The sequence below is a fragment of the Diplotaxodon limnothrissa genome, linkage group LG17 (assembly GCF_057381915.1).
Source record: "Diplotaxodon limnothrissa isolate DT_005_m linkage group LG17, D_limnothrissa_male_GT1.1, whole genome shotgun sequence".
Taxonomy (NCBI): Eukaryota; Metazoa; Chordata; class Actinopteri; order Cichliformes; family Cichlidae; genus Diplotaxodon; species Diplotaxodon limnothrissa.
Window position 1 is genome coordinate 37,898,351 of NC_140612.1, and position 27,184 is coordinate 37,925,534.

The following is a 27,184-nucleotide window of genomic DNA, read 5'->3' on the forward strand; positions in this document are numbered from 1 at the left end:
AGTGATGGAGAACTCATTTTCTTGATTCCAGATCACAAAACAAATCACAAATGTTTAAGTGAAGGAAATGCTAAACCCTTTGGTAACTTAGTTACTCCTACATGTGTTCATTCGGGGGGTTTTCTTTGTGGAAATACGGTTATTAAATAACAGTAATCTTTTCGCTACCTCAAAAGAACTGCTGCATTATAAATCCTGCATGCCCTACTAAAATAATCGAGATTTCAGCTGTAAAATTTACTTTTCAACTGATAAAGGCCATTTTCCATGCAGTCACCTCTGTGGCTTTGTAGAGGTGATGGCCAGTACAGGCAGAGGACCACAGATCCTCCCAGTTTAATGACTGTGTTGTTGGACGCCTACATTTCTGCCTTTTACCAAAAACGTTTAAAACTTCAGAATTGGTTAAATGACTACAGCTGTTGTTTCTTTTCCTTATTTTTTGTACATGTATGTATGTTATGCTAATGCGTTTGTGAATGCAGAGATCCCTGTTATGCACGGAAGCCCCACCCACTGGCTGTTCAGGCAGCCAATCAAAAGAAAGCTCTCCTTAACAGGAAAGGGAAAAAAAAAAAAAGCTGAAACAACTGGTTTCAGAAAAGCAGATGAACTGAGGACCCGACTGGTATAAGATCAAGGTTACGTTTAAAAATCGATGAGTGTAGGCGAGTCATTTTTCATGGTTCATGTAACATCTGCTCAGGAAAAAAATGCTTATTAAATACAAAACAAAAATGATTAGCTAACAGATAATGTCGCTTTAACACTGGTTTGTTTTGGGGGGTTTTTATTACTAGATTAGAAGTGAAGTAATGAGAAGCTTCTCTTTTCTAATGTATTTCCTGCAGCCGGGACGCTGCACTAATTAAAACTCATTCATTATTTAAGCAACCTACTCCAAGCCAGCTAGTTAAGTTTAGGCACCAAAACTACTTAGTTTGATTTAGGAACTATTGTGGTTTGGGTTAAAATATGCCCGTGTACAACATTAACCTTCACACTGCAGAGCTTCAAAGTATCTAGACAACACCAGTTTTTACCAATTCTCTGCAGATTTTAAGGTCCAAGCGATTAACTAAATAGTTTAAAAAAAAATACAGCAAATTTACCTTATGGTGATCTCTTGGGGCATCGTCTTAGTAACATCATGTATTGATCTCTGATTAATGTTTGCATTATTATTATTAACTTTACAAAACTTTACATTGTGAATATGTTACACTTATGTTTAAAATAAAACTGATGATGTGACATCATAATGTAAGTTCAATTATGTCTCTGTTATGTTAGAAAAACACATCACATTTACAATATTCTACTTTTTTTGCAACATTACAGAAGAGTCTCTGTGCAGACTGGTTACTTTACTGGTTACTTTACTATTACTATTACTATTTACTATTACTTTATTATTACTACTAATACTATTATCAATATTTGTTGATTTAACCATACAATACAATATTTTGGATGATATATTTTTCTTTTAGACATGAAACAAACAGATTTCCCCCACATTTTTATGTGGACTGGATTTTGTTGGATTACCATCTGCCCGACTCTGCTTGCAAGGCAAGGCAAGTTTATTTATATAGCACAATTCAACAACAAGGTGATTCAAAGTGCTTTACAGAGACATTAGAAACAAGAACAAATAAAAAGCATGATTTAAAATTGAATAAAACAAGCAAATAAACTAACTAACTAATTAACAAACAAACAAACAAACAAACAACAGTATATAAAATCAAAACAGATAAAATCAGAACAGTAGATAAAATCAGTAGTTAAATGTAAGTTTTGAAATTTAAGCTTAAAGTGTGGATTTGGTGCTTTATTCAAATGCAGCTGAGAACAGGTGAGTCTTCAACCTGGATTTAAATAAACAGTGAGTTCTATGGATGGCAAAATATTCCCCCACATGGGTGTTTATCCCACCTGTCCTTTTCCATTTTTCATTCATCAGGCCATGACAAATCCAGGTACCGATAGATCAATAAATAGCTAATACCTTTCAATAACAGCTCACCGATAGGTTGGTCAGACTCTACACAGAGCAATGTTGTCACGACTGTCACGACTTACACACAGACTGGTTACTTTGCAAGAACATGACTGATGGAGGAGCAATGTTGTCACGACTTACAACATTTGACCAGATTGACTTTTTAACAAGCAGTTCTGTTTACTTTAGTTTCTTAAAATGCAACAAGAATCATATAAACAAAGTTTGTTTGTTTTTTTCATCAACTTTAGTCTCATGCTCTAACCCTCTGCTGCACAGATTCAAAGTACAACTCACATAACACAAGCAAAAGTCACAGGCAGGTATGACAGTGCTGATCCCAGACTGCTGTCGAACCGTGCCTCCTCCCTCCTGGGGGCAAACGATAGCAGTACAATCCCCTGCCATCCCGGCCCTGCCTCTGATGCATCACCTGTGACAGCTGTCAGTCACTGCATCAGGAAGGGGAAATCCGATATACCAGATGGATAGCAAAGACTATTTTTTAATGCTCATTTCCCACGTCAGCCTCCCTCTAAGCATGTAAAAACACAAAGGAATAACTTTTTAAAAAAACACGGGGGAAGGCAGGGGGAGAGGAGAGGTATGTCACTGTGACAGACACAGAGAGAGAGGGTGAAGCAGCATCTCCAGCTAATGTGACAGCCCTCTAATTATATGATGAAGCTTCAATGTGGGGTCAGAGGGGGGTTATTGCTCTTTGTCTCCTACCTACACAAACTGGAGACACACTCCTGTGAATTTGCTCATCGGGGGTGGTGCTGGTTGAAAGCTGCATGATAGCAGGAGTGTGGGGACAGTTACCATGGCAACTGCCGAGAGCCAATTGGGACCACTTGACTGAGTTGACTGACAGTTGCTGTATTGCGTTGTTTTTGCACCCGACTCAACGAGCGGAGGGATGCCATCGGTGCTGAGATACGCTCACCTTCCCCACCTTCGTTTTTCTCACCTCCACTCTCGGGTCTCAGCCTCCCCTTCCCTTTGATCTATTTTCTTCCACCCCTCCGTCCTTTTCCCACTTCCCCTCTTCATCTCCCCCCTCCTATTTTTAAATGAACAAACACATTCCTAGTGCCGGATTCAGAGGCCGCGTCCCGGACAGTGTGTTACCTCTACAACGCAGCAGCAAAACCCCTTGGGAACCTTGCAAGCCTGTCCAATGTTACAGAAATAAATTGGGTTTTTAGCCCACTCGATGAGGGCAGAGAGAGGAGAGGAGAGGAGAGGAGAGAGCACTACACCGGGAAAAACACAGGTGTTGAGTGAAAGAGTTACATACTGAGAAAAAAAGAAAAACAGCAATCCATCTAATTATCTGTCCCAAACTGTGAAAGCAGCAGCAAGCGGAAGCTTTTGTGTGTGTGTGTGTGTGTGTGTGTGTGTGTGTGTGTGTGTGTGTGTGTGTGTGTGTGTGTGTGTGTGTGTGTGTGTGTGTGTGTGTTTCAGACTGTGTCTTAATCTGCTCTATTTCTGTCGTTTGGACTCTATTTGCAGTCCAGGCTTAACCACGGGCACAGAGAAAGAGAGAAAAGTTGAGAGGGAGAGTGTGAAAAGAGGAGAGGGGTTTAAAAGCCACAGAACATGGAGGTGCAGAGAGCAGCGGCGGCGCAGCGGTGGCTCAAGCTGGAGCTCTGAGGCTAAGATTTTCTTTTTCTGTAAATGATGCCATCATCTCACCCCACGTTTTCTGTTCAAATTTTCAATTTTGGAGCCAAAAACAGGAAATCCAAGCAACCTTGTGAATCAGTATTTACGCTTGACTTGCAGTTTTTGTTTTTTTCTTCAGTCAGTCTAATTGTCTAATTAACTTAAGAGTTTAAATGTCATTTTGGATGAAGACTACTGTAAATTTAGACAAAATATTGAACTTTTTGTCATGTTGTCATCATCATTTTTCAGATTAATATTATTTTTGCTGTTGTCGCCTCTCGTAGTTGGTGCATGAGCACATTTTGGCTGTCAGTTATTGGTAACACATTCAACAAAGAGATTTTTCCACTCTACATTTCAAACGTGGTTTCATGTAAAAATAACAATTAACAGTTTCCTACCATCCAGTATTTAAAAAAAAAACGCCAGCTTTAACAGTCCCATGTTATCACACATTTCCATGACACCTTACAGTGCAGAGTAATCGCTTAACCCGTGTGCAGAGTGTGCCTTATGTCAGCCTCATTATGTTGACTTTACGGTCAATTACATGACATGATGTGACAGCGGAGTGAATGTCTTTTTCCAGGACAGGGACTCCTGGAAAAAGACTGAAATCCCGCTGTATAAATGAGGAAGCAGCTCCTTTGAGCTATACCGAATGCCCTAAACTATATATAAGTATACTTAAAACAGTGCTCCGCTTCAAATGAGGAGGCTAGATTAACTGCTCCACCTCCAAATATTCCTGCTGTGATTCAAATGAATTGTATTTCTGAGATTCATTCGTTTGAGATTAGCATCCACACCACTGTGCAGAAACTGTTTACACATTAGTGTTACTGGTTTTCTAGATAAGTACTGTTTTCCACCTTCCTTAATTACAACTTCCCATTATGTGGAGAGAGGCGTTGCCATGTTAAAACGATAGTTACTGGTCTTCTCTGGAAGTCAGAGAGTCTGGTTGGGAGCATCTTTTGGCATTGATGGCGCCTTTATAGACATACAAGCTGCCATTTCACCTGTACCATCAGAGACGTAGTTATTCTCCACTGTAGTCTGGAGGACACAGTGTCCATATTTTCTAAACAGAAGTTCAAATTCCAATTCGACTAACCGCTGATGAGTTTTCCACTTTGCTCAGTCATTTTAAACAAACTTTGGCTGAGCCGAGCAGCATTTCTGGATGTTCACATAGGGCTTCTATTCTAATGTGCAGTCGTGGCTGCATGGTGACCTGTGTTCTCAAAGTGTTCCTGAGCCCATGCAATGGCTTCCATGACACAATCACGCCTGTCTTTAATGCAGTGCTACTTGAGGCCCTGAAGATGATGATCATCAAATACCGATTTTCAGCCTTGACACTTGCAAACAGAGATTTCTCCAGATTTTTATGCTTTGATCATATTATGTAATGCATATAATAAGACATTCAAAGTTTTCACAATTCTACAGTGAGGAACATTAGTGCAAATTCTTTTTCCAAAATTAGTTACTTCTCTAAATTAAACTAAACTAAACTCTAAAACTCTAAAAAACTCGAAATCTCTAAGATGCCCCTCTCATACAACGTCATGTTACTCACCCATTGCAAATTAACCTAAGGAGTTGCAATGCATTCTTCTTTTTAGAGATACATTGCTGCCATCAAATTCAAAATGGTGGCAATTAGAAAGGGAAGTTTTAAATGTCTGGCTGACTAGTCTCAAATATCCCCACTAAACTGTTTTTTCTGTAAAAATAACTGTCACCTGCTCAGATGCAGAACACAAGCACGTCTTATTCTGTCTCCACTTTTCTAACCTCACCTGCACTCAGCTGAGCTTTTACAGATCTTGAAATATTCTCCAGTCCTTAAATCATTACTCTTCATCCTTACTGCAGTATTCTTTATTTCCAAGTCTCCTGTTCTCATGGGAGATGGGTTTCTCTCACTGAGAGTCCTGAGCATTAATTCCTGCTGTTTACTCCTTCTTTTCTCCCCAATGCTCTCCCTCTCTCCTTTCTGTCGTTCTCTAGGTTTGACCATGACCTGAATAGGCTTTGTGCAAACTACACCATCTCACTGAACTAGTTACAGTTACACACATGTAGACACGCACAAAACCACACAGGACATCCTGTGTATGGTCCAGTGATTTTCCAGTTCAGCTACTCCCGATGTACACTGCCTCACTGATGCACAACCTGTACTCATATGCACAAATGAACAGGAACTTCCCAATTACTGTATTAATACTTCAGATTTAACAACTCTTCATACATCAGCTTAATAACACACACAGGCAAGTCTGCGATACCGAGACAGCACTACTGTAAGGGTGCAAATCTAGACAGTTCTTGTCTTAAAGAGTCTGCTATAAATACATGAGAACAGTACCGTACACAATTCAATCATGATTGCATAATCAGTACCAAAAATGGCTACTGAAGAATAGAGGTGGGTTTGGGAAGTCTTTACACTTGCGTACAAACATTAGGTTGTCTATGCATGGAAAAACAAGGAAACTCCACAAGGAAAAACGATTACTACTAATCCTGGCATATTAAAGGAGATCTATCGTGCTTTTTCTTTGACTCTGTCATGCATTTACAGTTACCGTGGCTAATACTCATCTTAGTTTTGAACAGTAACCAACAAGTAACCACTGAGTCAAAAGCTGAGTCAGGCTTGAGGTTACTCTAAATGCTCTGTTTCACTGTTTTCTTCCCCATCTTGGCCTTGCATTATGTCATAGAGATAGAGGGCATCTAAGGCACAGAGCTCAGGCTGTGAGCACAGATGCCCTGCCCATCTGCTCAGTCATCCAATCAAAAGAAGGCTGGCTAAAAAAGTCTCAAAACTACAAAAGATGAATAAGAATTTCTTAAACTCTGAAATATGGCTCACAATAAAAATAAACTGAGCAAGACAGGACCTGTTCAAGCAAGCATACCAACAGCTAGAAGGAGCAATAAATGGCCTGTAGTTGTATAGCGCTTTACTTAGCCCCTATGGACCCCAAAGCGCTTTACATTACATCCAGTCATTCACCCATTCACACACATATTCACACACTGGTGATGGCAGCTACATTGTAGCCACAGCCGCCCTGGGGCGCACTGACAGAGGCGAAGCTGCCAGACACTCTGACCACCACCAGTAGGCAACGGGTGAAGTATCTTACCCAAGGACACAACGACCGAGTCTGTCAGAGCCGGGGCTCGAACCAGCAACCTTCCGATTACAAGACGAGCTGCCAACTCTTGAGCCACGATCGCTTAATTGTTCTCTACGGGTTTAACATCAGTTTTCTTATAAATGCAAAAGCAATTTATATATATTATATATACACTGGCACAAATGGAATCAAATGTAACACTTAACAAATAGAAATGCTAAAAATAAATCAGAAAGTGATTCCAAAAGAAGAGAGAATTCTTCTTTTTCCTGTAAGTGCAGACCTGCCAACCCTGAGCCGGAAAAGGCACCGGGAGCTGTGAGCTGCTAAAAGACTCGAGTGTTTATGCTGCGGGAAACCTTTTCACCTCGCTGGGAGTGCTCTCATTAAATGTTAATACCAAAAGTAATGCTTAATGGAGCTTTAAGGGCTTGTACCGAGAAGTGAATTCTCCTATTATCACAAGACTGCTGACCGAGAGGAAGGCTTTGCAATTTTTTTTCTCCCAAACAGTCTATTTAAAAATGAATCTGTAAAATCATGGGGTTTCCATCACCCCAGGATTCACTTACTGAGTTTATGCGTGTGTGCGAGTGTGTGGCCACGCTTAGCAACAGACCAGGAATATTCTTGGAAACACGTGGAGCGAGAGGAAACAACTGAGCATGCTCAGCCGCTCTCAACAGGTCGCTGAGCACCGAGCTACACGTACCTGCTTCTTGGCTAGCTCTCCTTTGTGCCCACCCCTCATTTTTACTGATTTATCCAAAAAAATTTTCATTTGTTACAGAGCGTGAAGTAAAGCACATGCTGGCACAATCAATCCCCCCCCCCTCACGGTTTCTCCCTCCCACACACACACACACACATATATTGAAGGAGAGCATCAGCAGCTTGTATTCTCTCTCTGCTTCTCTAGGAGGGCTGCCCTAATTCTTCCTGACAAGGGCTGGGAGAGCCAAGAGAACATCTCAACACACACAAACACGCGTGCCGAAATGTGCCACGCCACTATCACTCACGCACAGCACACAGCTACACATCTGTGCTAGTGGCATTTTACCTTAATCGCCTTTGTCACCGCTTTCAGTGCAGTTTAGTCCAACTCGGCTAGCTTCCTCCATCAACACATGTCACTGGCCAACGTATGACCGCAACTGCTAAAAAGGAACGAAGGTCAAATGTCTTCATCCAATTGAGAGCCGCCGAGCGTGACGTGCTTAGTCTGATAATATATATTAGTTTTAGATCTTTACGGTGCCGTGTTGTGTTACCATACAGCAGATGATAACCGAGGCTCGATCAGATAGAAATTCCTTGTGCTTGTGTGACGTGTTAGTGTGTTTGCGACTGATTAGCAGTGTGTAATTAGAGGCTACCCGGAGCTGGTGTGGGGGATAAGAGTGAGGAAGTGAGGAGGATAGAGGCATTTCTCTTTCTTTGTGCGGTGCCAACCTTCTTCCTTTCTCGTGTGTGTGCATGTTAGCTTCTGCCTGCTTGCAGTGCTATCAGTGGGGGAGAGAGACTTGTGTTTGTGCATGTGAGAGAAGACATGCTTGGATGTGCAGGCTGAAGCTAGGGGCTTCTACATGAGGGAGACAGACAGGGAGAGCGGCAGCATCCCTGAAGGAATTCAAGCAGCCTCTATGCTATGTGACCAGGATAGAGATGACTTCATTAGGCCAGTCAGTTTCTCTCTCCCTCCCCCTCCTTCTGTCTTTGCCTTCCCCTAGCTGTACATAAAGCTGCGCGGGAGCTCTACTGTATGTCAAGTAATCTTACTTGTCAAATAGTCCAAATCTGGGTCGCAATAGCAATCTGAAAGCTTGGCTTGTTGTGTTTTTGTGAGACAGCGTGGAAAAAAAAATCCCAATCTGATATAGCCACTTCTCTATCCAGATATCAAACACACAAAATGTCAAAAAAATCTAATTGGCCGGGCAGATTCCACGGGAGATGTTGTGATTTGTTTTATTTTACCTTTATGTCTCACAGGACAGGAGGCGACTGACATCGGTGTGGAAATAAAATGTCAGAGCATCAAATGTGACTGAATTTTATATGTGTGTGCTGAAAATGTCATCAGCTGTCTGACTGATGGAGGGGGGGGGCACAAGGCAGCACAAATGCCTGCAAGAGTGTGTGGGCAGGCGCGACTGGTTAAACACTTTGAAATGCATGTGTGCACATACAGTGTGTGTAATGTAGGTGTCAGCCCATATGGAGTCCTTCAGCTGAATGGCTCCATATGGGCTTTTTTTCTGTACATCTAGCTGATGGATGACTTTGCTCTTCTCTACTGTTCTTTGATGGAGCATTGAGTCTGTGCTTTTATTGCCTGTGTCGACCAGAAGGTCAACAGGTCTTACTGCATAGGTCGTACTGAGACTTAGTCTCCACTGAATAATTTCAGGAAAATTACATCTTAATGAAAACAATCTGATATAAAATCTCTAAAGAACAGCTAGAAGCATGCGAAACAGTGTAAACATCAAGTATAGAGTCAGCCGAGTCCATAAAGTCAAGCTCAGCTACAGTCCCAGCAGATGAGCTGATTACTGTGATCTGCTGTATATAAAAAAGAAAAGCTCGGTACATGTTAACATTTTCATCTCAGTTCCAGTTTTGAATGGATAAAATTATTGCTGTTTTGTTCTCTTTTTTAAAAAAATATATATTTTTAATATATTTAATATATAGCTACTGGTTCATCTGGTTTTATAAATCAAGTGCACCAATTTTCCTTTACAGTGGTGCAGAACATATTGCCTCTTATAGGAAGGGGCCAGCAGGGCGAGCAAAGGCGAACTCACAGTTTAAGTAAATGGAGGCACTAATCGGCAAACTCCATCTAGAAGAAGCAAAAGGTATCTGCAGTAAAACGTGTTGCCTGAGGCTGCATTTCATTTCCAGATCTTTCAGTAGCACTCAACTAAGGCCTTATCAGGGTGTTAGCTTCACTTATCCACTGCAACTACCCTGCTGGTTTATGACCATTCACAAGTTCACAGCCACCTAGGCCTTGTGTTGCCTCCGTCTCCCCCAGCAAACATCTTGTGGTGCAGGCTGTAGACTGGCAGACAATGGTGCTAGTACTTATGAAATGGGCTTTAAGTCTGTACTTAATAGCTTAGACTATAGAAAACTCTGTGGCCCCCAGCACTTCTTAATTATCATTTTTTTATTTAAACTTTATTTAAAGTTTAAGTAAATCCCCAAGAAACAGAAACTATATCAAGTATTTAAATTGTTTATTATAAACCTGCCTACAGTTGCAGCTCATCTGCAAGCCACTTTGGAACCCACCCCCACCCCAGCTCTCGTTTCACATGCTTCTAATGTTAACAGTGTTACATCTGTTATGCACATGGATGGACACTGAGATCCCAGAGCCACAGCAAGACAATGTTAGCTTTGCTTTATCATAATAAATACCCTGACACTAAATATGATAGAAAACAACTGAATATGGTGAAAACAATTTTAGACATCCCTGCTAGGAAAACACAACAAATATAAATTCCTGCAGAATGAAATCCCTTAAACCGCAACCGGGTCATGGCAGATGGCTGCTCCACCCCGATCCTTCCTGTTAAAAGGGAGTTTTTTCTTCCTACTGACACCAAGTGCTTTTTATAGGAGGATCAGTTGATTTGGGGGTTTTACTCTATTGTTTTAGGGTGTTTACCTTACAATATAAAGGTAAACTGTTGTTGTCATTTAGCGATAATAATAAATAAAACTGATAAATAAAACTGAACTAAATTAAAATGACAATCTTCCTTTCACTTAAGTGATCCTGACTGAACCCGCTTTTTCACAACTCCAAAGTGACTTTCCATCATTTATTCCCGAGTCCATCAGTGACTCGGGAATAAATAATGTAATCTTACAGCAAGTTGCTGGTGTTAAAGGTATGCGTGTCCTTGAGTCCATGTTTTATCACCTCCATTTAAAATAACACCACAGCTGTCCAACCTTGAGGGTCGGGCCATCATGTACGCTTATTTTCCCTTCACTTATTACTTCTGCATGCAGCAGTCAAGTAGTACATATCTGCTTTCTGTTTTTAATAGTGTGTGTGTGTGTGTGTGTGTGTGTGTGTGTGTGTGTGTGTGTGTGTAGCCCTTGACATCTGTCAGTGACTTCTCTTCACCGTCTCCATCAGATCTTTATCAATGCATTTCTTCACCCTTTAGCTTTCCAGCCAGATTGATGGTGCAGAGGGATTGTATTAGCGTGCAGCTTGCATGTTGTGTACAGTACAAATAGACACACACATGTTGCGGCACTTTGCGCATACGCACCCGTCGACTTGCATAGCAAAAAAAAAATAAAAACAAAACCACAAACTAAACACCCACAGTGAGCAAACAACAGAAGAACCAAGGTCGATAGTAATTTCCACAGAGTGCATAAATCTTTACTGACTTGAAAGCTCAAACCTGATTACAGAAAAGAACTTTGGCCTATAGCTTGCATATGAGACACTCTCTCGGATGTATATTAACACACTGCGAGAGCAGCTCAGAAAATACTCAGAAAACAGAGCCGGGGTACAACAGAGAAGACAAAAGCATTACTTTCCAGTAGCACAGAAAGGGTTTCTTCAATACAGCTTTGTCTCAGTGATTGCCACCACCACTGTGTTCTCATCCAAAATCATTTGCGCTCCCCGCTGTTGAGAACCGCATGTAAACAGACGAGGGGAGAAAAAGTGATCGGCTGCTGCGTCACTACACACACACAGTCTTTTGTGCTTTTTGCCAGCATTGAACCAGCGCACAGCAGGCAATTCCATCTTCCCTTCAAAGTGATGGTTGTCAGCGACGTCTTCAATAAGAGCACTATTATGCGAGCTCTATGGGGCCAAAAAGGTCAACGCAATCACTTCCCATAGAAGGAGTGGGTGTGAGCACCCTGAAAATAGATAGCCAAGAGGGTCGTGACTTGTGATGTTAAAGGCTGGTAAGTGGTTCACGAGTAGCGCTCGGAGCAAAATAGTAAGCCGGGTGGTAAAATATTTTCCTGCAGCAAGAGAAACAGCAACCCACCTTTGTCCACAACAGCAAGAGAAGCACAGGTATAACTAATGATAGTAAAAGCGATGGAGACATTTAAAAAATATATATACCTGAATCCACCTGTGCACTTCCTGTTATGACAGGTCAAAAGATCTTCAGGACTTTAAGAGGGGCTTTAAAGGCGCCGCATGCAATCCAAAGCATGTGTCTTCAGGCGGTGTTACATTTTAGCTACACTTTATCTCAACAAATACCTTCACACTAAAATCTTTGATGATAACATTCTCATCATGAACGATAACAATTTCAGACGTCACTGCCAGGAATCCACAACAGAGGAACACATGAGTTTACATCTTAACATTAGTCATCCTTTCTCTGGGGGGGGGGTGTTGATGACCAAGAATGCGTTCATGATGGCTCAACTTTGCAAACTCTTGTGTGTCCAACCTACATTCTCCCAACCTACTTTTCATCCTTTTCTTGGCAGTGTCCCAATAACTCCAAGTGTCTTCCCTCTGCTTGCTTGTGATTCAATTAATTCACTCTTCGCTCCGTGTCAAAGCCTTGTTTCGTGTTATTTGCCCTCTCGCAAACGCTTTGTGATCAAGAACACACAGTGTTGGGGAGTAACGGAATACATGTACCGCCGTTACGTATTTAAAATACAAAATATGAGTAACTGCATTCCGTTACAGTTACCGTTTAAAAAGGTGGTATTTAGAATGCAGTTACTTTGTTGAAATAAATGGATTACATGGCGGTATTTTCCTGTTTCATATTGTGGCGGGTCAGGACTGTTTGGGTTTGGTTTGACAGCTATGCTCTGTTGTTCCAGGCAGCAGCGTTACAGTTGCCATGGTTACAGGGTGACGCTCTCTCTCTGCGACTGTGTGTTTCCTGGGTGTTGTTGTTGTTGTGCTAAGCTAATAGACAGAATGCTACAGGCATAGCCCTAAAGAAAGTAGCCTCATGGGCAGTGTAGTCTGTGCTGCAGGGAGAATGGACTGGCATACCCGTTATGTGTCTGTGAGCGCGAGGAGGGAGAAAAAGGAGAGTGGAAAAGTAGTTATCGTAGCAGAAACGGGAGCTGGAAGCATGTAAATATAATAATAACCACTGCAGCCAAGAAGAGTGCCTGACGAGCCCAGCTGTAAGTAAGCTATTAAGACTCGACTGTACACCGTGTTCGTGTTTTCCTCCGAAACAATAAGTTCCGTTGGAGCAGCCTTTCAACGCCTCTCTCTGTCTCAAACTTGACCCAGACAACAAAGTAAAGCTATTTTTCGGCTACAAACCCAACACAGAACCGACGTATTAGCCAGAAGTCCCTTTACTATGGAGCCGCAGACCTTCAGTAACAGTAATAAATCACAGCAATAGTACATCCATGCAGTTGTAAAAAGCATGATAATATATTAAGTAATCCAAAGTATTCAGAATACGTTACTCTCATTGAGTAACGTAACGGAATACGTTACAGAATACATGTTGGGGCATGTATTCTGTAATCTGTAGTGGAATACATTTTAAAAGTAACCTTCCCAACACTGACAACACAATGTGCTAATAAGGAGACCGAAATCAATCCGTTTTCCTTGCCTTGGGAAAAGATTACTGCAGACTGGAACACAATATTCATCTTTTTCAATCTTGGTGAAAGTTCAATAAAATATTTGGGTTGTCCTAAATCATCATTGAAAACTTTTAAAAAAAGAACCACAAGGCTTAGCAACAGAGTAACCTGTATGTTTCACGATAGAAAAGGATTAAACCTGGAGAAGGTAAATGGTGAGGTGGTCTACAACTTCTGAGGAATGGAAATGTGGACCTTACTTTTATATTTATTGCTTAATGTGACGGTAAAATGCAAACTGCACAACTGCTGGTAACAAAGTGACAGTGACACAATACAAGCAATGGCACAGAGAGCATGCTGACACTAAGCCAGTAGTGAAGAGCTGACAATGATGTTAAAGCTCACTTCTAGCACTGTAGTCTTCACTTTTTCCTATACCTGTTTCTACAGCAGAATCACTATGGCGATGCTGGGAAGTGCTCTTTGGGCTGGTTTCAGACTCCGGTGGCTTTGTGTTTGTACTGCACTGAAATAAACACCTCATGTGTCCTCATTATTATAGGAATTTGTGTTTTTGTGTGGTAATGCAAACTGGTAATTCTGCAACAATGTATCTCAGGCCTCAGAGTAATCTAAAAGTAATCTAACGAGCAGTGTATCAAATTACAAACATCATTTAACACTCCCACTATACGACTAACAAAAAGACTAATCTTTTCATAGCATTCATTCCAGCCAGAGAAGTGCCAGATAAAAGTGGTAGCGCTAATGCAAGATTGTCAAAGATCAAAACAGTATTTCAGCGTACGCCTGCAGTAGGCTGCTCTTTTACCGCTGCTTTACTGTCCTTTCATATACACAGCTATAGATAACACATTGTCCTAACATTGTAACACTGTGACTAAGCAGAACTGAGTTTGCAAAGCCATTTCATTCTGCATCAAGTCTATGCATATGAACAGTGTTGGGACTAACGCGTTATTAAGTAACGCGTTACAGTAACTACTAGAGATGGCACGATACCACTTTTTTATGTCCGATACCGATACCGATATCATAAATTTGGATATCTGCCGATACCGATATGAATCCGATATAGTGTTTTTTAATCAACAAAACTGTTTTTTAAATATCTTGCTGCATTTTGTATAAGTTCATACTCAAGTTTAAAACAACAACTACACTAAAGCTATTCTGTTATACCTGTATGCAAAAAAAATTTTTTCATAGTTCAGCAATACTGATCAATCTAATAAACTTAAACCTACACCATCCTCCCTATTCTGGTATTTTAAAGAGTACTTAGCATATATATTAAGCAACCTAACTAATAGAGTTCCAACTCCCAGCAACAATAAAAATAAATAAATAAAAAATAGGGAACCACCCCTCACGCTCCACCTCATGATGCTTAATCGACGTAATCAACCTTAATTTGATGCAGTGTGAAAAAAAAATGCACAGAAATCAATTATTTTTCAAGAAATATTAAATAGATTCAACATCTTTCTTCAACAAAATTGCAGACTGCACAGATGGTACCTTCCCAAAGGAAAAAGTACTATAGCTTACTAGGGTATATATATTAGACTTAATAGTTACTATATACAGTAATGGACTTCTATTCATTTTACATCAAATTAAAACTTTGGGTGTCAGATAATTATTTATTAAAAGCTAGACATTTTAAATGAGAATAAGAAAGAAAAGTATGTCTTTGTGCCCCCTTTTCCCTGTTCATGCCCTATCGGCCCCCCTGGCTAAACTTTGCTAGATCCGCCCCTGCACAGTTACCAGCGTCAGCTACGTAGAAAAAGATCCTGGAGTAGAAAGTAATATTAAATACATTCTAACAATAGCTGATCAAGCTTAAACGTGCTGCTGTTGTTCAGCCGCTGGTTTCCTCTTTCTGGTGCAAAGTGGGCCAAAAGCAAACTAGAGACACGGACTCGCGACAGAAAAGCCGATCAGCTGATCGTTAAGCAGTTTCATGATTGAAGTAGCAGCAAGAAGAGGCAGTCGTTTGTTAAGCTTAACGCAGGAATGCTTTACAAACATTCAGAGATGGACTTACACACTTGCTTTACTTCTCTCGGGATAACTTTATCGGAGATGAAATGCCGGGTTGCTAGCGAAGCTCCACATGCTATTCAGACCACCGACAGGTCCCGCATGCCACAGCCGCTCTATCACGTGATGCATACTGCTCCAACGTGCTAACGTTCTGAGGTGAGTTACGGGGTGTTGCAAGTTTTGTGAGGTGCTTTCGTGATATTTAATGGATCGGATTACATTTTTTATTTTTCTCCGATATCCGATCCAGTAATTTAGGTCAGTATCGGACCGATACCGATACGTAATATCGGATCGGTCCATCTCTAGTAACTACGTTATTATTGCGGTAACGAGCACGGTAACTAGTTATTATGCCAAAACCGGGAACGCGTTACTCGTTACTGGGATTTAGATAGGCTCGTTATTCGTTACTTCGTGTGGTGGCTATAGCGGAGCTTCCACAGATTCAATAACATTAGCAAGTGGTGGAAGCCAGCAGGTGGATGAAGGAAAAGGGAGGCAAGAGGAGAGACCCGAAGCGGCCGCTGGTCCGAGAGTGTCAGGTGAACTGAACTTCAGGTAAGAAGTTATAACCTGCAGTCCATCTGGGTCAGATATAAACTAAGTTTAGGTGGAGTTTATTTTCGTTGTGCTGACTTTTTCGTACTGCGTGCTAGCTAGCATGACGAAGTTTCTATACAGATGGGTGGGTGCTATGTTACTGATGTTGAACTTTATTTTGTTCATAAGGTTAATTATTAGAGTTGCCAACCGTCCCGTAAAAAACGGAATCGTCTCGTATTCAGAGAAAATATCATGCGTTTCGTATTGAGGTGAAAAGGAACACAGTTTGTCCCAGACTTCAGCTAGAATGGAAAAAGACACAAAGCTGGAGTTTTTCTGCGTCTTTACGCTGTCAGCTGCCTCTTCTTCTCTCATCCTCTCACCCTCCCTCCCCTGTTTCTACTTCAATCATGAAACTGATCAATGATCAGCTGATCAGCTTTTCTCTCTTGTTTATTTATCGCCCACTTTGCGCCAGAAAGAGGAAACCAGCTGATGTCGCGGTAAACAACAGCAGCACTTTTAAGCTTGATCAGCTATTGTTAGAATTTATTTAATATTAATTTCTAGTATCAGCTGATGTTTGCTGGAGCCACAGCTGTAAAGCTGCTGGTCATGATGTCGGTTTGGTTATGTGATGAGAGGGAAACATGAAGATGAAACCAGGAGATGTCCTTACTGAATCATCAGAGCTGTGATGGAGAAACAGGTTTACCTTTTAGGTGACATGAATGAGTTGAAGGGAAGTTATGAACTGTTTCTGAGAGACAAATAACACCAGGATCCTTTTCTAAGTAGCTGACAGCTGGTAACTGTGCAGGGGCGGATCTAGCAAAGTGTTGCCAGGGGTCCATGTAGGGCATTAAAAGGGAAAGGGGGGCACAAGGAAATACTTTCTTATTCTCATTTAAAATGTCTCGCTTTTAAAAAAATAATTATCTGAGTCTTACAACAAACGATTGATAGATTGATACATATATACCATCAGAACAGTGTACATCACTGTCACAACAGCGTTTATTTTCATTCAAAGGCTTTATGATTTTTCCTATAATGGCGGCCGGTCTCTAGTCAAAATGCCCGGGACGATTTTTTTGTCCCAGTCCAGCTCTGTATGCAGCTCATCTGCAGTCTGGTGTTACCTACATCTTCCTATTCAGAAGGCAGAATTTCCGAGTTCTGAGTACAATCGAAAGCACCACGACTGCAGTTTTTGTGTTGGATGTAAAAAGCAGGCTAGGATAGAATCAGGTGTGGGATTTCTCTCATGGAAATGTGCACATTATTGTTTTCCTTTCTATAGGTGGCACAGTGCACTTGTGGCAAGTATGCAAGCTAGAAGACTGGCACTCTTGCTGGGTATCCAGTTACGGAAGCAACACATTAACAAGAGAATTCTGAGTAAAACCAAAGTTACTTTCCCTAGTAACTAGTTACTCTGAAAGTAATTAGTAACTTGAAGTAACTGAGTTTCTTTTGATAGAAGTAACTAGTAATGTAACTAAGTTACTAATTTAAAGTAACTTACCCGACACTGCATATGAAGTAGTGATAAAGCTGTCAGCACAAGATTTTGTGTGTATATATAAACAATATTCAATCAGCATAGTTATTCAGGTGCTGTTGCATCAGCCATGTTGGCAACAGAAGGAGCTTTTTAAGTTAGTTTAATGAAAAACCAAGGAAGGTGATGCAGTTTGATCTCGGTGGCCGTCTTTCTGCAGTTTCAAACTGTCGGTATACACTTGTCAGCATATACTGACAACTCTGCTGCTAAACGAGACCTCTAAAAATAAGAGAAAAGTCAAGGTTTCCCCTAGCTAACAGAATACAACTGACCTCTTGCACAGCATGGCAGGTAAATTATTACCTCGCCTGTCCACTACCAGCTGATTTGAGGCTATATGCACTCTATGTGGGACGCCTCCATTCTCCCATTGCTGCTTAAGCAATAGGTAACAACATGCTACCAGTTCCTAACAGCACTTAAGCAATGGACACACGGTAAAGGTTACATCTGAACTCAGTGTGGGCTCTGCCTCTAACATTAACTGAATTTACATTTTGTTCTTTGATAAACAACAACACATTTCAATATTTCTACTAATGTACTGAGAGCACAGCAGTTATTGTGAATGCTCAGTGTGGACAAACATTACATTGCATCATGGGATTAGCCTTCCCGTTCTTACAGAGAAATACCAAAAGCTGCAGGACTACTTGTGGTTTAAAGTAGATACAATGACACATTTTTTCAGTGAATCCATTAGGATCACAGCAGTCATGTGTCCCAGCCTTCGGGCCTATACAAATATGACCTTATTTTCAAATTTGGCCTCTTTTCACATTTCAAAACAGTCCCTATTCAAATGAAGACAACCTGTATAGGCATGGCAAACAGTATGTTAAGATTCATTCAGATGCAACTATCATCCATGAAACAATACACACACACACACACACACACACACACATACACATATATATATATATATATATATATATATATATATGTATGTGTGTGTATATATGTGTATATATATATATATATATATATATATATATATATATATATATATATGTGTGTGTATATATATAGTGCACTTGTGGCAAGTATGCAAGCTAGAAGACTGGCACTCTTGCTATATATATATACACACACACACACACACACACACACACACACACACATATACATATATATATATATATATATATATATATATATATATACATACATATACATATATATATATATATATATATATATATATATATATATATATATATATATATATATATATATATATATATACACACACACACACACACACACACACATATATATATATACAGTGGGGCAAAAAAGTATTTAGTCAGCCACCGATTGTGCAAGTTCCCCCATCTAAAATGATGACAGAGGTCAGTAATTTGCACCAGAGGTGCACTTCAACTGTGAGAGACAGAATGTGAAAAAAAAAAATCCATGAATCCACATGGTAGGATTTGTAAAGAATTTATTCGTAAATCAGGGTGGAAAATAAGTATTTGGTCAATAACAAAAATACAACTCAATACTTTGTAACATAACCTTTGTTGGCAATAACAGAGGTCAAACGTTTACTATAGGTCTTTACCAGGTTTGCACACACAGTAGCTGGTATTTTGGCCCATTCCTCCATGCAGATCTTCTCGAGAGCAGTGATGTTTTGGGGCTGTTGCCGAGCAACACGGACTTTCAACTCCCGCCACAGATTTTCTATGGGGTTGAGGTCTGGAGACTGGCTAGGCCACTCCAGGACTTTCAAATGCTTCTTACGGAGCCACTCCTTTGTTGCCCGGGCGGTGTGTTTTGGATCATTGTCATGTTGGAAGACCCAGCCTCGTTTCATCTTCAAAGTTCTCACTGATGGAAGGAGGTTTTGGCTCAAAATCTCACGATACATGGCCCCATTCATTCTGTCCTTAACACGGATCAGTCGTCCTGTCCCCTTGGCAGAAAAACAGCCCCATAGCATGATGTTTCCACCCCCATGCGTCACAGTAGGTATGGTGTTCTTGGGATGCAACTCAGTATTCTTCTTCCTCCAAACACGACGAGTTGAGTTTATACCAAAAAGTTCTACTTTGGTTTCATCTGACCACATGACATTCTCCCAATCCTCTGCTGTATCATCCATGTGCTCTCTGGCAAACTTCAGACGGGCCTGGACATGCACTGGCTTCAGCAGCGGAACACGTCTGGCACTGCGGGATTTGATTCCCTGCCGTTGTAGTGTGTTACTGATGGTGACCTTTGTTACTTTGGTCCCAGCTCTCTGCAGGTCATTCACCAGGTCCCCCCGTGTGGTTCTGGGATCTTTGCTCACCGTTCTCATGATCATTTTGACCCCACGGGATGAGATCTTGCATGAAGCCCCAGATCAAGGGAGATTATCAGTGGTCTTGTATGTCTTCCATTTTCTGATGATTGCTCCCACAGTTGATTTTTTCACACCAAGCTGCTTGCCTATTGTAGATTCACTCTTCCCAGTCTGGTGCAGGTCTACAATACTTTTCCTGGTGTCCTTCGAAAGCTCTTTGGTCTTGGCCATGGCGGCGTTTGGAGTCTGACTGTTTGAGGCTGTGGACAGGTGTCTTTTATACAGACGATGAGTTCAAACAGGTGCCATTCATACAGGTAACGAGTGGGGGACAGAAAAGCTTCTTACAGAAGACGTTACAGGTCTGTGAGAGCCAGAGATTTTCCTTGTTTGAGGTGACCAAATACTTATTTTCCACCCTAATTTACGAATCAATTCTTTACAAATCCTACCATGTGAATTCATGGATTTTTTTTTCACATTCTGTCTCTCACAGTTGAAGTGTACCTCTGGTGCAAATTACTGACCTCTGTCATCATTTTAAGTGGGGGAACTTGCACAATTGGTGGCTGACTAAATACTTTTTTGCCCCACTGTATATATACACACATATATATATATATATCATGAAGGTGCACTGCCAATGTTTTGCCAACAGTGATTAGTGTAAGTGATGCATTTGTCCTCTGCATAACTATACAAGTAAGCAGGACGGAAGCAGATAACTGTTACAATGTTTGCATTTTAAGACACCTTTTTTAGCATAAACTGAAGAATAGGATATCATATACTGGGTTGGACTACTGGACCAATATATATGGCTATTAGTGATCAGCTAGTTGTTGATATGATTGTTTTTGTGAGAAGGAATTTCATTATTTTTGTTGCTGTCCACTTTGTCCTCAAGTCCACTGCTGGGTCGGACCGCATGGTTGAGCGAGAGCTGTGATTTGTACACATCTTGTATGCAGTGGCTTGGAAACCTGCCACTGTGTGGTTGAAGTTAAGTACTGTTGTAGCATCAAAGTGTAAGTCTCACCAGAACGTCTGCTAATCCAGAGACCATGCTAGGTCTACCAGTGGTGTGCTGCTTTGTGTTTTTGATTTCTTTAATCACAATCATGTTATCCTAATAATTTATCCTAATAATTTATTAGGGTGCTTTAACGCTGTTGATTTAGAGACTGCAAGCGCTGCATTTGTTATCTGATTGCATCATTCATATCCTTTGGTTTTTGTCCAGTTTAAAACTAAATATATCCCACCTAGGTGATATTTAGCAAGTGGGCGTATGCAGTTCATCTCCTCACACATAGCTCTTTGGATATTATATCAGCAATCGCTAGTATAGTGCTGCTAAATTACCAGTAATCATCATGGCTGGATGGACCATTTTAGCACATTTCCCAACCCATATACTCGTGCAAACAAACTAAAACACTGACCCTACAGTTAAATAGAAAGCAAGTCGTCTGTACTCAACAGCACTCTATTGACTCACTACACATTTCTCGACATTATAAGGCTGGGACAAGCTTTACAAGCAAAGACTTTTAGAATGTCATAAGCTTATGTCTGGGTTTGTGTGCTAAAAAACAAACAAACAGGTGTGTGCTGGTCAGATCGATAACTGTAACAGAATATCTGGACTTGAGGCCATTCACCAGTATACAGTATGTGCGGACAGACTGCTTGTGTGCTTTTGTGCAACACAGTAGGCAGAGTTGGTAGCGTACTGATTCTAGCTGATACCTCGGGCTCTCCCATCGATCAGCCAAATGTCTTCAGCACACTGCTGACTCCGAGCCGTGGTCTTATTTCCTGTCCCCATAGAATGGGAGCATTATCTGAATTAGTCAGGATTGCAAGTGAAGAGAGTGTATCAATATTTTTGCAATGGTTATGTCAAGACTGACTATACAGCAATTATATGAAGAGATCTACTTCAAGCGCCAGTCTCATCTTCTTTTCTTGACTTCTCTCTTGCGTCATCTCATTGCAGCAGGTCGTTCATGACTCAACGAGTGTCTCCCAGACGTTTGCGTTAGTTTGAGCAGCAATTAAACATGAGTGCTGAAAACGATGACTGCAGAAAACCAGAATGGGCATCTAAAGCTTTTCAAGAATTTGCACTTAAAGGAATTCAAATTAATTCATCATTAATTGGTAGTTTTTGCACTCACTGCCATTAAAAAACACCAAACCCAACACTTGCAACCATGTTTAACACACTGCAATCCACACTATCTGATATCATGACCACTCACTCGCATTGTTCTCTCTTAAGCCACTGTCTCACTCTAACACCACCCTACACGCACAGAGGGGAACCTAAAAGTAGTAACCATGGCAATATTCAACACTGCCCACCGGGTCCACTGACAAAAACTATTAAACAACACACAATGTATATGGTTTAAGCTCACAGAAACATGTAACTGTAGCATTCCTGCCCCCCCTTTGGTCAGAGGTGGGAGGATAGCCACTAAAACACCCCCCGCCCCCTGGGGCTGTGGAGCTGGGTGACTCAGACATTTGCAAACTCTGACAAAACATGTTCATATATACAGCTGGTAGATGACATTATCCCTCTGTTACTAAGGAGATGAAACCTTCTGGAAATACAGTAGCTACAGTGTCTGAGGCACTTGGGCAGCACTTCTACCAGCAGCATCACAACAACTTGTAAAAATTTGGAAAAAAACAAAAAAGTAATCTGTGTGGAAACAGTGCTCAAATATAGTGATGTAGTGTCACGGTGCTATGGTCAACTTATTTGGTTAGTATGCTATGATCCAACAAAATTCTAATTGGTGTGACAATTGGAAAACGAGGTAGCCCTACACCAACAGCCTCCAAAGAATAATCCATTATTTTTAGCAGCGGGTAGAACGTGTGGTTACATTGTAACCTGGGTTTTCTGAGTGAGAGACCATCTCTTAAGATAGAACTTTATTAATCCCTCGGGTGGGTTCCTCTGGGAAATTCGACTTCCAAAAAGCACAGCAACGACCGAAGTTACAGTTACAGAATTGTTATATATATATATATATATATATATATATATATATATATATATATACACACACACACACACACACACACACACACATACATAAAGAATATGTAATGGTGGATTACTGGACTTTCACTCAGAGCTCCAAACACAGTTTTCAGGTATGTAAAGAATATGTACGTAAACCTACATTCTTTAAAATGGTCAGCAGGGGGCAACCCATCTTGCTCTATAACCGTAAGCCAGTCACAATTAGGCAATGAGTGTCTGGTTTCACAGTCATTTCCAATTTTTTCTTGCCTAGTTGGACTTCAAAACACCAAGATGGAAAAAAAAAAGCGTGATCGCACGGTGGCTACATCCAATCATAATGCATATGCTCAAAATTAATTTACACCATGTCAAAATCTCCAGTGAGGCTGTATTTTGTTAAACCAGATGGGTGAAAATTTTAGTAAACATAATAAAAATCTTACTGCTCAACTCCCGACAAGGTAGTCGACTCATGACTGTGTAGCAACACACAGTTCAAATCACATCATTAAATTCGCTGATGACACGACCGTGGTGGGTCTCATTAGCAAGAACGACGAGTCAGCGTACAGAGAGGAAGTGCAGAGACTAACGGACTGGTGTAAGGACAACAACCTGTCTCTGAATGTTGACAAGACAAAAGAGATGGTTGTTGACTTTAGGAGGACACGAGGCGACCACTCACCGCTGAGCATCAACGGCTCCTCTGTGGAGATCGTTGACAGCACCAAATTCCTGGGCGTACACCTGGAGAAGGACCTCGGCTGGTCCCTCAACACCAGCTCCCTGCACAAGAAAGCCCAACAGCGTCTCTTCTTTCTGAGAAGACTGAGAAAGGCCCGGCTTCCACCACCGATCCTGACCACCTTCTATAGAGGAACTATTGAGAGCATCCTGAGCGGCTGCATCACTGTCTGGTTTGGGAGCTGTGCCATATCAGACCGCAAGACCCTACAGCGGATAGTGGGAACAGCAGAGAAGATCATCGGGGTCTCTCTACCCTCTATTGAGGACATCTACACCACACGCTGCATTCGCAAAGCCACCAGCATTGTGGCTGATCGGACACACCCCTCTCACACACTCTTTACACTCCTGCCATCTGGAAAAAGGTACCGAAGCATTCGGGCACGCACATCCAGACTGTGCAACAGCTTTTTTCCACAAGCCATCCGTCTCCTCAGCAAAAAGGGACTGACTGATAAACACGCACACACACACATACACTAACATTATCACTCAGCTTAACTCAAATACCTCAAAACATTGAGACTGGACTGACTAACCAACACAAAGCGCAAACACACTGACCTACACCACCAAACCATCGCACACACCAACCTGTAAATGCTCTTTTGCACAATATTATTACTAGATATATTATATATATATTTTTTTTTTTGCACTAACTTGTCTTGTAGCACCTTGGTTCCTGGAGGAACGTTGTTTCGCCTCACTGTGTATTTTTAAACTGTATATGGTTGAAGTGACAATAAAGTTGAACTTGGAACTTGGTATAGCTTCCAGAAATAGTAAACCAACATACATCTTTTGGGATATTTTGCCAATCTCATAATTGGCCACCACCAATACACTACTGGATGTTGTGCCGGTATGATTTTAGTCAACTGTCTTTGGTTGATCACAGTCTGAGTAAAATGTAGCAAGTTGAAATTCCAATAAAAATCAATAACTGAACAAAATTTGAACTTTATTACTCAGCAAATTACTGTAAATAATTATTAAGATTGTTAACACTTTTAACACTGCTTCTTCGGAAAATTTCAACTTATTGTAATGTGACCCAAGGTACACGTTCTGTGGGTAGGGTGTTCCAGTCTATCACAGGATCAACACAGCGACAGACACTCTGACAGCCACACCTCTTTTTTGTGTTTGTTTGGAAAAGCCACAAAAATGCTCTGACTATGAAGAGTTACACAACAGCATTTTCAAAAGTGGCTTCACTTCGCTTCATCCTCGGTGTTGAACCTGTTTTTTTAGTTTCTGGAAGAACTTCTCCTTTTCAAAGAACATTTCCGTTAAACATCTGAATAATTGCGGATTTACATATTTCATATATGCAAACTACACAAACCTCATTTTATCAGAGGAAAATCTTGAACCTCCAACACCAACAGATGCTGCACCAGTGATGACATTCATCTGCACCAGAGCTTTACCGCTTGTATCAGGCTGTCCTAGTCTAAACATTTACGGATCTATCAAGTCATGACAGAGGACATCGCTGACAGTGTCTATTTCATTTGACGGCCGTCTCTGCCTGCCTCACACTGGGGCTCTGGAGAGCATGTGTCTGACCCGTGAGGCACACAGCCCGTTGGGTGAAATGTCTAAGATGTCTGGATCTAAATGTTTATGAGCAGACTGAAATGACAAAAACTGCTTTAGCTGTGCCACAATAATGTCCTCGTTTGACAGGTGACCGGGCAGCAGCAACTGTCAGCTGTCACAAACTGCGATAACAACACCAAACAACCGGGCAGACAGCGAGGCAGCAGGAAAATCCCAATATAATAAGCAATAACACCTTCTAAGGTGTTATTGCCTAATATATCTTTGGTATCAAATAACACGTTTATACTTCAAGCTTCTGAGCGGTTGTCCCGTTTTCTCTGGTATTACCATGTTATGTCGATATACGGAGTCAGGTTGGTTTCGTACGTGGCTTGTCACACTTAATAGGCTCTATAAATTTAGCTAATACTGCAAAGTTAGCACATCTTCATAAATGACTCTTTGCTAACCACAGCGAGGTTGCCATATTTCATTAACTTAATCTCTAACAGCCCCGTGTTTGCGTTGTCCTTTTTCATTAGCAGTAATAACTAGTTTTGACACTAAGTGACGCAAAAGTGAATGATTTCGCTAACACAAAGTAAATGTAATTTCTTCACGCCATAAACTGAAGAGCAGATGCGACGTTTTCCTTGCAGGTGCTGTAAAATGCGCCGAACTGAAACTAAACGCAAACTTGCTCGGAGTTGAAGCCCAGGTGACTTCCAGCTCGGTGTTTTTTTTTTCTCCCTCGTCTCCCTGTCAGACTTAAAACCAGGTAAAACACACACACACACACACATTCCCCTACCTGCAGGACACCGTGATTTCAACTTTGGTGGCAGGAACAGAAGGGTTGAGCGGGTCGAAATCTACTATCGACGCCATGCTTAGAAAACTGTTGTTCATCCTGTCAATGTTTTTCCTCCTTTTCCCCTTTTACTGCGGTCCTGCCCCTTTTTACGAGCGCTGAAGGAGGATAGCGAGAAACTGTGTTTGCGCCTCCTCGGCGAGAACTGGAGCAAAGGTGCCAGAGAGAGAGGGGCTGGAAGATGTGATGTCACACTACTCTCGCCTCTCTGTGTGTATTCCTCTCTTTCTATCGCCCTTCCCTCTTTTTCTTTTATTTTCATTCTGCCACACGCTTCCCGTCGGTGTCTTTCTGTCTGTGTCTCACTCCTGTTCAGTTCTGCTGACTTCTGTTTAGGTCATTGAATTACCTCACATTTACAGCCATGGAAGTGCTGACAATGATACAATCGCCAATTACGCAAAACAATAAATGTGTCATGAAAAGTATTTCCTGTGCATGTGTGTGTATGTGCACACACGCACACACACACATATTTCTCCTGCCCCTGTCTCAATACTCTTATTCACTCTACTTGAATTCAGTTTAATTCAGTTCAGTTCAATGTAGGCTTTTGGCTGAAACACCCCTAGCCACGTCTTCCATGGCCGCATTAACCTCTTAAGGGGCCTAGGGCAACAACATCCCCACTTCACCATCACCCATCAGCCCTAGGTCATGTCATTAATATCGTTTAGCTCAGGCTTGTGAAAAGGCTTGTCCATACATGAATTCTTCTCACAAGATAAAAATATCACTTAACTTCTTCTTCCCCCTTTTTTTTTTAAATATATATACACATACCGGGTGAGGCTGTTACCTACAAATGGGGTTGGCATCTTTTACTACAGTCACACAGTGGTTGGAGACTTTGGCACCACCTGAAAAAGAAGGGGACTAGATCTGCAACCACTTGCAGTCAGCTGCCATCTTCAAATCAGCTCTGGTGCACTAAGATGGCAGTAAAATGATAACAAGACAGACCAGTCTGCTTACCAGTTACCAGACTGAAGGGGGTCAAAGTGTCAATACATGCAATCTGTTCATGATAATATGGCA

The 27,184-nt window shown here is 41.2% G+C and overlaps 1 protein-coding gene across 1 annotated transcript in view; it reads right to left on the reverse strand.

Moving 5' to 3' along the window:
- The window catches only part of LOC146615391 (copine-8), a 105,873-nt gene extending 79,596 nt beyond the window's left edge, over positions 1 to 26,277 (reverse strand). The window contains exon 1 of the mRNA XM_085376694.1: positions 26,087 to 26,277. Within this exon, the coding sequence (XP_085232820.1) occupies positions 26,087 to 26,184 (98 nt within the window). The 5' untranslated portion in view covers positions 26,185 to 26,277. The remainder of the gene's footprint in view (positions 1 to 26,086) is intronic.
- Positions 26,278 to 27,184: the final 907 nt, after the last annotated feature.